The sequence below is a fragment of the Calliopsis andreniformis genome, chromosome 5 (assembly GCF_051401765.1).
Source record: "Calliopsis andreniformis isolate RMS-2024a chromosome 5, iyCalAndr_principal, whole genome shotgun sequence".
NCBI lineage: Eukaryota > Metazoa > Arthropoda > Insecta > Hymenoptera > Andrenidae > Calliopsis > Calliopsis andreniformis.
In genome coordinates, this window is record NC_135066.1 from 5,762,610 (window position 1) to 5,775,429 (window position 12,820).

Genomic DNA, 12,820 nt, shown 5'->3' on the forward strand with positions numbered 1-12,820 from the left:
GCTTCGTACTAAAGTTTCAGCCTATGAAGATATGTTTTGCGTTAATTCTATCCCGCGAGACAACCGTGCACAAAAGAATAGGAAAAAGAGTTACTGTTGCAAATCTTTCTATTCATTATGGCTACTTCTGAGATCCATATTTGTATTTTAAGGTGTTGAGAGCTGCGTAGGTGGTGTAAGAGATATTGGGTACATGTCAGTGACTATAGAAATGGTCTGAGTAAAAAATATAAAAGGGTTGAATTTTTCATTCATTCATGTTCATTCGCAACACATAGTTCTAAACGTTATCTATATCTAGACCCTAGAGCCAGAGTGTATTAAGTTGACTCATTTTCTGTGACTTGACATTTACACTTTGGCTCTGGGATCCAGATAATTCAATCCACCGATTCATCCATCCAGCTCTGTCTTACTATGAAAGACACCCAATTTTTAGAGGCAAAGCATCTCTCTATTTCAAAACACAAAACGCTTCTCACGGCCAAACACCATTTCTGTTTACTCGTAAGTCATCGTAACAGTCCTTGACCACCAATTTTACTGCTCAACATTAAGTTTGTTTTACGAGGATCCATAGAATCATCCAGAAGCACGGTTCCCAGGAACGCGGGGGTCGCAGAAGGCTCGTTTTAATAGATCGCAGAGAATACAGTGCAAATAGAGGCGGGGACAGTATGAAACGCAGGATTTATTCTCCAGCAGGGCCTATAAGTTAGAAACTGAGAGTTCCTCGCCAGCATTCCTCTCCTCCGTTTCCAACTTATGGTAATACCGGTGTCGCGATCTCTAAATAAGATTGCGCGCCTCCTGGCTCGATTTTCGTGGTGGTAGGGAAAATCAAAGGGACTCTTAGTAATATTCGGGGCCCGTTAGCGAGACATTAGAGACGCTAGACGGTACGCGAGCATCTCAGAATCTGCATTCTTGGATCCTCGATGAAATTTACGAGCGCCGTCTTTGCTCGTCGTTCTTCCGCGGTGAAATTACGCAGTCAGGATTTGGCATGGAGTTGGTTGGATTTTCTGGCAGCCACCCTGTTGAAGCATTCTTCCGTGCGATTATTCCCGTCGAAACAAGTCGATTCTTGGCCAGAACACCATCCATTTCGCGACAGGGAGATATGGAACCGCCACATAGGGCTCGATAATTCTTCCGTCTGAACTCTGCCCGTCGGCTATTCGTCTTTCGTTTCGTTATCCATGTTACCTTTCGTAATTATCGCGTCGTTAATCTTCGACGGCCGCGGGGGATCCTGTTTCGAGCGACACCTTCGAATTAGTATGTTCAATTGGGGAGACAGGCAGCTCTTGGAGATCCTTTCTCCGCTGCCACCGATTGAGATTAATTAATACACCGCTTGGCTTACCCTCCTTTGAAGCTCGCAGGAACCGCGGCGCACGATCCTCGTTGTCTAAACATTCGAATACCGTCGCTTCAGTCTCTTGCACGATGAAACTTTAATTAAGGTGGACACCCGAGTGATTAATAGTATATTAAGCGTGTTTGGAGCATTTATAAATTGCTTTTGAGAAACTTTGAGGGGCGTTGAGGCTTCTGTTTATGGAGGACCTTAGGTACCCTTTTCTTTATTGGGAATTTGTGATAAGAAGAGTTCAAGTCTCTTAGATACCACTTAAAAATGTATCATTATTGAATACCTATTTATGAAATTAATATTTACATTATCAATTGTGATAGAGCTTGGAGAAAGATTGTTATTAAAGTAGCTTGTGGCAGGAGCAAAAATAAGAATTGCATCGTGTGGAGTCTGAGATTCTGCATCAGTGGAACAGAGTTAATTTATTGCTGTTTATCTCGGAAGAAATCGTCTGGGTTTATCCGAAATTCTTGACCGACTCGCAGTCGATTTGCATACTGCTTTCATAAAGGACGCGATTTGGGTGTTCCTCCGCGGTGTCGCCATCTAGATTAAAGCTGTTTCGCGCGAAGGAATCGATCAACCGATCGTTGACATGATTATTAACCAAGCTTTCTCGTGTGCGGTACGAGAGCGTGTTCCTTGCAGGGTTTCTCTCTCTCCCTTCTCTGTTCGCCAGAGGGAAGCTGGAAGAATAGAGGCGACAGGCGGATCCGTTCGCTTGTGTAACACGCTCTTGTAGAGACGAGGAAGACTACCGAGTGGCAGGTTCAACGTAATCCGGATTAAAGAATTCCGAAACACCGAAAGCGTTTTAACGCTTTGGTCCTGTCGTTAAGCGACGGAAGACTTCTGAGTTTACCTGCTGCGATTTTATCGCTCTGTCACGCGCTTAATAACAACGAACTACCGATCGATCGACCGCCACGGTATCTAGGAAATCAGTGTCGACTGTGACATATGGACGTGTGTGATTTCTGTGGCTGTCTTTACTCGACTTTGATGGGGTTGAAGAAAATCCTGGGAATTTTTAGCATTGAAATTCTGGTGCTGGAATTGTCTTCACTTACTTTTGGCTCGATATTTTACTCAGACTTTTTAGTTACGAAAGCAACGATCCAGAAAGATTTGTTTTATTCAATTTGCCCGTAGCGTGTAGATTCAGCAAAGTAGAAACGTGTGGGTCAAAGAAGAAGGGGGCAGGTAGTAGAAAAAAAGCTGGACGCTAGGTTGACCACGGCGAGACAGAGAAGAAGAAGAGTGAGGCAAAGTTTGTAAACAGAGGCGGTGTGTACACGGTAGGCTGCATCCCCATTATTTTAGGCCGAAGAAATTCTTTCCTATCTGCTTATGGAATCAGCTGCCGGTCGAGGTCCCTTCCTCTGCTCTTCCTCGACGTGCTCACCTGCCGGGCAGACTGGATAGAGAGAAAAAGCCGGAGGCTGCGCGAGCAACCCTGGGCCCCCTCGGTACACTTGGGAAAATCCTGCGTCCCGACAAACTGGCCAACCGATTTTCAATTTGCTCTAACGTCCTGCGGCTCCTGCGCTAGGGAAGTTTGCCTTCCTGCCTTCTCGGCGCCGAGTAATCCGAAGGCATCGTTCTCTTCCTCCACGGTGCTCGAGAAGCTCGTGGGTAATACCGTGCCCCTCTAATTCGCAGGTAATCTCGTGAAAGTTCGAGGAGGAAGTCAAGTTTGGGACTGTTGTGGGTTGTTGGGAGTTGTAGTGTTTAAGGGATTGCCTTTGGGAGTTGCTTTGCGCTTATAATAGGTACTGTTCAGAGATGAAAAGTTGGCGACTGTGAGGAACACAGATACCATTGGTTCTGTATTTCATTTTTACTTAGGTAACTTGAAAATTGTTAGTTTTTTGCCGTCGTCAAATGAGGGATATAATTGCCTTTCTATAACTCACCTTCTCTCGATCTGGTTACTGTACTAATCTCTGGGGGGCGTCAGTCGAGTTCTCTAGGGGTTGTGTTAATGTTGTTTGAGGGGGGCCGTAAGCAAGTTTAGTGCATTATTGATGAACGATTTAATTCCCTAGACAGAGGTTGGGTGATTTGATTCTAGGTACACAATTGCAGATGTAGGTCTATGGTAGCAATTGGTTCAATTAGGTTGAATGAGATGAAGTATAGGATGAGGTACTCAAGTTTTCAAATATTCGAATATTTATATTTTCAAATATTCAAATATTCAAATATTCAAATTTTCAAATTTTCAAATTTTCAAATATTCAAATTTTCAAATTTTCAAATTTTCAAATATTCAAATTTTCAAATATTCAAATATTCAAATTTTCAAATGTTTTAAGTCTTCCTCTTTATTTTAATTCTCAGGACAATATCGCTATTTTTTTTGACTTATTTAATTCCACACGCGTATCCAAAAAGCGTAACCATAATCATTCACCTTTAACTCTTTCTTCTTGACCTAGGTTCACTCCCCGAGCACAGCCAAGTACCTAAACCCAACTTAATCTACCGAAATTATTCAACCCCTACTATTTACAATATACACAAACAAACTATCGTTTCCAGCAACGATTTCGAGTCGAGATAACCCAACAGTCGCCTCGACGCCCCGCAGCGCAGCCTCCTTTTTTCTCGTTTTTCTAACGAGTCTAATAATATTGTCTCGCGTTTCTAACGCGACGACGAGCGCGCAATCGGATCGCATCTCCGACCAGAATAGAAGCCCGAAATCTCGGATCTCTCTTGGCTCGGCTTTTAAGCCGGCTTTCCATCGTTCGTCTCTCTCTGTCCCACAGTTCTTCTCCTTCACACTCATGGGAATCCGCTCGAAGGTGTGCGTTCATGGTCTACGCGTGTCTCTGGTCTCGCGAGCGCGAGACGCCACGCTGACGATCGTTCGAGACGCGGCGTTACGTCTCACGCCCTCGAAATTCCTTTCTGGCTGGCTCGTAATCGCTGAAAATCGCACACTCGCACCTCGAACAGCAGAAATGACCGTGTCGTCATTGTGTTCGGCTAAAAACCGACGCGCTCGCGAGCTATAAAGTTCGCGAATGGGATGAAACGCAGATCTGGACCCCAGAGTTAGAGTCTAGTAAGTCTGCTTCTTTTTTGTAAAACGAGATTTTATATGTTTCTCACATCAAATTTCTCACTTTTTTTATGTTAATAGTTGGTATGTTTGAACTCGATTAGGTTTTGGTACGACAGCGGAAAAATGACATTAAGTGTATACTTTTCTTTCTTTTCTTTTTAAGCAAATAGAATAGAGGGTCGTTGGTATTTTCAGGCTCTAAAATATTAAAAATCCCTAAGTGTCTTTTTTAATATAAAGTCCCAAACTATTTTCACTATTTCAGTCTAGTTTTATGAAACTGTCACGCGAGAAAATACAGAGAATCAAAGCTACAGAATATTACTTAGGCAAAACATTGATATTAAGTCACTAAAATATCAAGCTCTCACCATCAGAGCGAAACAGTCCACAGTAGAGCTCGAAGGGGCCCAACAAAGGGAACGAAACAATAAACCGTCCTTCTGGCGATCCGTGAATCGTTCAACACGTTCATCGAAATTAATAACCGTCCGTGAAATCGCGGCGCATCGGGCAGTTCGTTCCGTGGCTCGGTTTATTGCACCACATTCGCGAGGCATCGTCTTTCATCGAGGGAAGAGCTCGTCCCGAAGTTGGCTGGTGGGTGGCGCTGTCTCAGCGCGCCACGTCTCGCGTGTAATTCGAAAACCCTATGGGACACATTATAAACAAGCCCGCGAGCAGCGGTCGCGGTATCATATCTGTCAGGAACGTCGAACGACAATATTCGCGAGGCGTGTTTCCTTTTCGAGTGTACGAGCGAGGCGAAAGGGAGGGAGAGAAAGGGCGTTCGTCCAGCGGGGATTAGCATAATTCGTAATTTAATTTCCCGATAAATTTCCTGTGGCGTTACTCGCCCGCTCGGCCGAAATGAGATGGTATCGGCTTGCGCGATTCCACTAATTCGCGTCTAAGTTTATATCGGCCGGGAGAGAGCAGCACGGGGTCGAGATAGAATCTCCCTTCTCTCTCTCGTTCTTTCTCACGCGTCTTCCTATTCTCTTCCCTCGCGTTCCCTCGCGTTCCCTTCCCCTTGAGGACCTTTTTTTCTACCGCGGGACCGCCTCGTAAAATCGGATTATATCGGCTCTGTCGCCCCTGCGTTGTCGCGCACTTTATTCGAGCCACCACACGATATCGCCCCCTCGCAGACGAGCGGGGTCAGGGTTCGCGATGCTGGTACCCCGTAATCACATTTTTCTCTAATGAATTCCCTGGGACCATTCCCTCGAGCGCGCATTGCTAGGTGATCAGCTTCAAGGGAAGCTCCTTTTCATTTCGGTACCTTTCTTGAAAACACTCAATTCTGGAGTATTATAGTTGGGCAGTCAGTTTGCTCATTATTTAGTCAGGATAATTCGTTAATGCATTGGGGATCGATGATCCACTCCTTGGGTCAGGGGATGATTCTTCTCATTAATTGAGGGCATGAGATTTCAGTCATTTTCATATGTACTTGTTAGAAGACTGTTCTCAGCCGCAGAGGACAGTCTTGGAAACATACACTAGCCTCGAATGTATTCAGGAGAATTGAAGCTATAGTTTACAATATCTAGGTACTTGTCAGTAACAGTATTTAACTTAGTGACAGATTTATTTTTTATTAGCAGCTCGTACAGCATACTCGTGGAATGCATTAAAAGCAATGCTTTCCAGAGGTTTTCTTCCATCGTTCGAACAGTGTCTATATAATAGCAAAGTGAAAGTTACAATCCTCCTGTAAATCAATTAGCAAATTGCTATAGTAACAGTGTCTTTAAAGCTGACAGAGAAAATAAGAAGAAAATACACCAGCACCTTCTTCGACACTCCGCTAGATCCTTCGATCTCTTCCCCGAGTGATTAATATTCATAGACCAGCGTCTTACCGCATCGAAGGTTGTATCTGTAGGAGAGTCCTGCGGGGCCAGGCGACCTCAAGGATGCATCTTCCCTCCGTGCGTTGTTTCTCGTTTTGTCGCGAGATAGAATCTGTCTTGTCCCGTCGTGAAACCGTCTCTCTGTTTTCTGGAAAACGAACGAATCGATCTTGGTATGAGTGGAGGCGCGGGACCCTACGGAATTTCGAAGTGAAGCTTATTTACGAACTGGCCGATTAATAAAACGAGCCGCGCCTTCGATCATTATCTCGCCTTCGCTGTTTAAAGCGACGGTGATGCCGTAAAATCGCGGGGCCACGTTTTCGGACCACTTTGCCCGTCGCTGCCACAGCATCGTGTTATGTCCCCGAAGCGGGGAAATAATTAAGAATAATGGCTATTGGAATTGTCGATCTCTCGATCTTGGAACTTCCCTTACTCGGCCACGAGATTTTGATAACAATCAATGGGAATCGAATTCCTGCGGGGAACTAGTTTTCTTAAAAGAAGGTAGAATAGGTTTGGTATAGATCATTAACTTAATATTGAAGTCTGAGGTGTTGGAGATCGGTATCATTAAGAATTACATGTCTAGGAAGATTGATTCTTTATTACGTTAACTTTTTCTCACAGAACCTGGCAGTTTACATACTTGAATTATCTACTTAAGACTATGTTCGATTGAAATAGGAAATGAAGCTCTTTAGCACATTCGAGACCAGTGTATTTTGCCAAGACTGTCCTCAGCAGCCAGCCACAGTCTTCTCAGCACAAAAATGACTCACATGTTACGTCCTTGGTTAATGAGGAGAGCTATCCTTTGATCCAATGAGTGGGCCATCAAGCTCGAATATGCTAGGTTCTCCAGAGATTCAAGATCTCTTAGTGCCCACGCTCGTAACACGTACCAGCACAGCTGCAATCGTCACAATATCCAACTTTGCAATATTTCGTGTTTTACTAAAGCTCAGAAAACTGTGACACAATATCTTCACATCCCCTAAAACCGATCTAAAAACTAATTTAAAACCCTGAATTAAAAACCTCCACAAGATCACTCACAGTTAATTTTCCCGCAAAGCAATTTCTCCCTTATCACAGGCGGCCATGGTGAGAGGGGTGAGAGGGTGAGGAAAGGACGATGTCGAACCGAGCCGCAGTGCTAGGTGTCACGGCGAACGGGTCCACCAAATAAATGTCTCCTACGCGCGATGAGTCACAAATCCTAATGAAAATAATAATGCCCGAAAGACTCCGTTCTTTCGTGGCCGCGCGGCGCAACGCGGATAAATTTACTGCGCGATCTCGCCTCGGATAAGGCATACCTGGGGACACCTCGTCTCGGGGTTATAGACCCGACCATGCAACGGGTGGCGCGGAAAGTACCGGTAGAAAGGAGCCTGCTGCCCCCCTTGTCCGTCCTGCCTCCACGTGTGGGATCTGTCGTGTCTCCTGGAAATAATACTTATCCCTCGACGGAGCAGGCTCCCCTGCGACCGATTCGAACACGGTGGAACGAGATTTTCACCTGCCGAACGGATTTATCGCCGCCCCCACACGGAACCAGCCTCTTTCCGAGGGATCACCGTAGGGCCCACCAGTCGTCTATTTTTCCACGATGTCCTACTGGGGCCACCCTTGTGATCCTCTTCACGATAATTTTGCGATCGTGTTTGGGGAGATTTTTGTACGTGTACTAGGGACATCGTTGGATGGATTCGGGATTCTTTAGGGGTGCTGTTGTAGTTTGGGACCTCGGGTGAAATTTTGTGTGGGAGGAAGTCGGTTGAGAAAGGAAAGGTTTTATCATATTTAAAAAATTGTGTTTTTGAGATCTCTGTGTAGATAGCACAGGAGGTCTTGAAGACTTATGAATGTTTTTTAAGACGTCTTCAAGATATACTGGTTTGTGACTTTGGATGTTTCGAAGACGTCTTTTGGACATTTTTAGGACTCTACTGGATATCTTTGAGACGTTTTTAAGACTCTAAGTCTCTGTATTATATGGAAGTATTTACAGCTTTTTGCATCTTTAGCTAATTTTAAGTAGACCTAGCTGCTAAGTTGAGTCTCAAATTATACCCATTTTCTATAACCTAAACAATCATCCTCCTAAAATATATCAAGCACAGTGGACCACAAAATTTCTCCCAGCCCTCAATCTCTCTACAGCCCTCTCTTACAAATCTCAAAAAATCTCTCTCTCTCTTACAGCCTCAAAAATCCATACTCCCACGTCTCAATCCCACTCTCAAAGCACAATGGTTTCCAAATATCAACTCCCACAATACACCTCTCATACGCTATCTCTCCCGACAGCAGGAGTCGCCCCCTAGTCTTCGTTATCAAGCCAGTAGCGTTCCCTAATCGAAGCACGGGGACCGGTTCTCTCAAACACCCCGTAGACAAGTGTCGCGGCACTTGCAGTGCCGTATCGCGGCGGTCACGTCTAAACGACTTGTAAAACAAGCGCTTAACGATTGCTCGTACCTGGACAAGCGGAGATCGTGGAAGGTGCGACGTAGAGGGGATCAAGAGAGCGAGAGCAGGGCCTTCGGGGTCCCACGTGCTTCGACTTCGAGGAGGTCCAGCCCGCTAAATCGAGTTTACGAGACATCGAGAGCGTTCCCCTGTCCCTGCTCTTCCCCGAGCCCTCGCTTTTATATTCCTATTCTTGCAGCATTTTCGCTCCTCCCCACCTCGATCTACCCTTAATTCCCGCGAATGGGGAGAGTGTACCCGCTTCTTGGTAGTTTACGTATCGACGCGAGCACTATCTTAGTCGGTGTTATTCCGAGCCCCTATCCTCTTCCGGCTCGGGTCAGCGCCGATCACCTGGACGCCGCTCTCCGTGCTGCACGGGTGTTTCGTTCTGTAATTATATTAGAGGCTTGCGAGGAAGACTGTTGGCCTCGAGGGAATTACGAAGGGGCGAGTTTAGCGATCGGTTCGCGATATTAATTGGAATATCGTCGTTTTGTGGATGGGCCACACGTATTGCTGGCGGTAACGAGGGAGCCTGGATCGGCGAGAAGTTTAAAATAGTGGAAGGTTGGAAAGTGGTTCCTACAGTCCTACTGTTTTCTTATTATAGAGTAGGAATTCCTAATTTGTCGTGTCCCAACTTGTGGGACTCATTTCTATTTTCGTATTTATGTGTACCAATAACTTTACGAATGATAGAAATCGTATATATTCTATCTGTGATTAAGAGGCAAAACAAGATAAGGCACGTTTCCATCAAATTTAGGACTCTACTTCAATTTTATTATTCTTAATTCTTAATTTGTTTGACTTATTTCGATATCTAGAATTCCCTCTCAAATTTTCCTACTCGAATTCAACTCACATTACGAGGTGTGAAAAAATCCATTTCGCCATAGAATTGCAGACACAAGCCTCCCACGACTTCCGAATCCCAAGCAACCCAACGACACAAGCCCGAAGCTAGCTCTCCCATTGACCACAGAAAGCAACTACAAGTCCAAGTCAAACACCCCGTCCCTGAAGCCCTGTTTAAGGCTTCCCTGCTAACCAAACACGAATTCTCTTGTTCCAGCGGTCAGAGGGAAGAAAAGACCCACGGCGGAGGTCTGGGCGATTCTAGTAGCGAGAGCGGCGACGAGGCGAAGAGGCAAGCAGTGGGTCAGCAACAGCCCCAGCAACCGTCCTCGTGCGCGGTGCAGCAGCAGCAGCAACAGCAGCAGATGGTGGAGCACCAGCAGACGTCGAACATGTATCAGCTGCCGCCCCCTGTCTCAGTCTCCAGCCCTCACTCCTATCACCAAGGCCACGGCTCGACCTTGAGCCATCCACACACGCCGACCCACCACATGCAGCACCACGACACCGGCAGCGAGAGCGGCGATGACAAACGGAACCTCCATCATCAGCTGCAGCATCATCTCCAGGTCGGTGCTCACGGTACTCACGGCTTGGTACATCCCACGGCGACCCTGCCGCCGCCACCACCCAGCTGCGCCCAGCAGAAGAGCCAGTTGGACTATATGCAGTTCTATAGTCCACAGGTATAGTCAAACGTTGCATAATTTCGTAGGGAGAGGTGTACTTCCGTGGTGGAGGTTTTTGTTAGGTTTGTTATGGTTAGAGAGTAGAGGGAGGGAGAGTAGAGGGGTTTCTTGGTGGGAAGGTTAAGGGAGGTCTCTGGGAGGGTGGGAGTCTCTTGGGTTGGATAGAGGTGGGAGGAGATAGGTGTGGTTGGGTGAGGGGAAGTGGAGAAGGAAAGGAGTAGAGGGGAATTTAGAGTTTAGGAAGTTGGGTTTAAGGAGAGTTGTTTAATTTTTAGTGTACCAAGGTGGGGTACTTAGGGGACCTATTCACTGAAGAGGATAACTATCGCTAGTTGCTCTTGAGTGTTCTTGGATAGTGAGTTCATCTGGGACAGTTACTCTCAGGTACTTTAAACGCAGTGTCTGATAGTAGATACACTATCTGAGAGTACTCTCGAGAGCAACTCGCGATAGTTTTACTCTCAAGTGGACATGTACTCTTAGGGACCCATGTACTATTCCTCCAACACAATCGAATTCAAACTTTCTCATATCAGATTAGATTTTCACTCTCAAGTATACGAGATACCTTAGTAGTCTAATATTAAAACAACATACTATTACAAGGCGCTAGACAAAGACCGTTCCTCACTTGCTCTAAATTTTGCGAACAATCCGAAGTCAGCCTCCAAAAGGCTCCAGCCAATCAGGTACGACAGAGATTTCGACTCCTACTAACGGAAGACTAATCCTCTCGTTTTCAGTGTAATCTAACGATTCCTAATTAACAACCCACACGGAACGCCTGTTTGAGTCTTTTCCAGAGTGTCTTAACAAAACCACAAAAATCAGTCTCAATCTGCAGAAAAGTGTACCCAACTCAGGGTTGCCAGACGAATTCCCTTTTTCCCAGTTATAAGAAGTGGGAGAATGTACTATGAAGGATCGATAGTGAGACTTCTCCCTGTTCACTGATCTACCATACTACCTTCCCCCACTTCTCTAAAACCAGAAAAAAGGAGGATTTGTCAGGCAACTCTGATCCAACTTCAACATTAAAATTCCCTGATTCTTGCTGTTCCAGGACTATCTGATCGGTACGCCGACCTCGGCGGACCTGCAGAAGTCCCTTCCGCACACGGCCACGTCGATGCAGATGGGTGCTATAGCTCCTTCCATGGGTGGTCTGAGCCCGATGGGTCCGTCGACAATGCTCCCGAACACGATGCAAAGCGTGAACACGATGAACACGATGTCGATGAACGGGATGGGCATGGGCGCGTATCAGGGTATGGGCTCGATGGGCATGTCGACGTCGCACGGCGGTTATCACAGCGGCCTCGTGCTGGGCGACTATCACTCGTTGTGACCCTGGGCCCCAGGCAGCCAAGGCAAGAGGAGCCAAGAGAAAACTTAATCGCAGAGAGAGAACGAGAGAGAACGAGAGAACGAGAGAACGAACGAGAGAGAGAAAGAGAGAGAGAAAGAGAGAACGAGAGAGCATGCGTGAGAGGAAGAGAGAGTGAATCGAGGATTGCACATGCGCCCGCCACGGAATCGTCGTTCCCAGATCACGACACCCTTCCTGCTCGGAGCATCTAGGTAATTTAGAGAAAGTTTTCTTCTAGTTAGCTCGCGCACCGAGAGACGTTCTCAGCTGAGTGCATCGGCGAGAATTCGTCGGGCGACGAAGGAGGTTTAAGAAAGGGTACATCGCTGCGCGGTTTCCGTGGCATCGGTTCGATCAGTAGATGCACCGATCTCCCTGGATCTTTCACGAAGATCCCAGCAGGGACGTTTGCGGAGCGTTTAAAGAAGAATGTCGAAGTATCACCGAAGCGACCGTGTCCTGCCTCGACTTGGAGAATCAAAGAGGTTTGATACAGTGTACAGAGGGTCTTAACGTGAGAAGAGATTGCTTGACGTAGATCAGGCGTGCGCAACTTGCTCCCAACTCTGCTCCGACGAACAAGAGCAAGCGGTCTACAGTATCTACTCTTTATAAATTCGTGACTAGTTACCAGCAACAAATAACAGAGAATAATTCTAGAAACTGAGAATAGTGAAGAGTATATAACGAGAGATCACTGTACAGCTTCCTCAAAAACAGTGGTCCAAAGCAAAGAGCAAAGAGCAGAGGTGGTGTAGATTATGAGTGCAAAGAGTATCGAGATTCATCACAGATCTTCGGTCTCTTTCATCGTCTAGTGACGTCACATGGCTCTTACGCCCGAGAGCAAACGAGACCTCTCACCAGAGGGCCCCAGTTGCGCAGGCCTGGTCCATGCACAGTGGTTTCTATCGAATAGTCCATCTCGAGCCGAGGCAGGCCACGCTTTCAGGTCAAATAGCAAAAGACATGTTAGCATTTTTCTTTCCGCGTATCGCGTTACGCGCGACAAGGCAGAGCTCGTACACTTCCAGAAACACGGCCCGCGCGGCCGTGTCTATTTTTCGCGGACCCCCAAGCCCCGTCATATCCCAAGCCCTTCTAATC

The 12,820-nt window shown here is 46.3% G+C and overlaps 1 protein-coding gene across 3 annotated transcripts in view; it reads left to right on the forward strand.

Annotated features, from left to right (window-relative positions):
- So (SIX homeobox 1 protein sine oculis) overlaps window positions 1-11,692 on the forward strand; it is a 34,083-nt gene extending 22,391 nt beyond the window's left edge. For 2 of the 3 annotated variants that reach the window (XM_076378150.1, XM_076378151.1), the window contains exons 4-5: window positions 9,873-10,341; window positions 11,408-11,692. In XM_076378150.1, coding sequence (XP_076234265.1) covers window positions 9,873-10,341; window positions 11,408-11,692 — 754 coding nt within the window. The remainder of the gene's footprint in view (window positions 1-9,872; window positions 10,342-11,407) is intronic. The other variant, XM_076378152.1, reaches the window with a different exon arrangement.
- The last annotated feature ends 1,128 nt before the right edge of the window (window positions 11,693-12,820 follow it).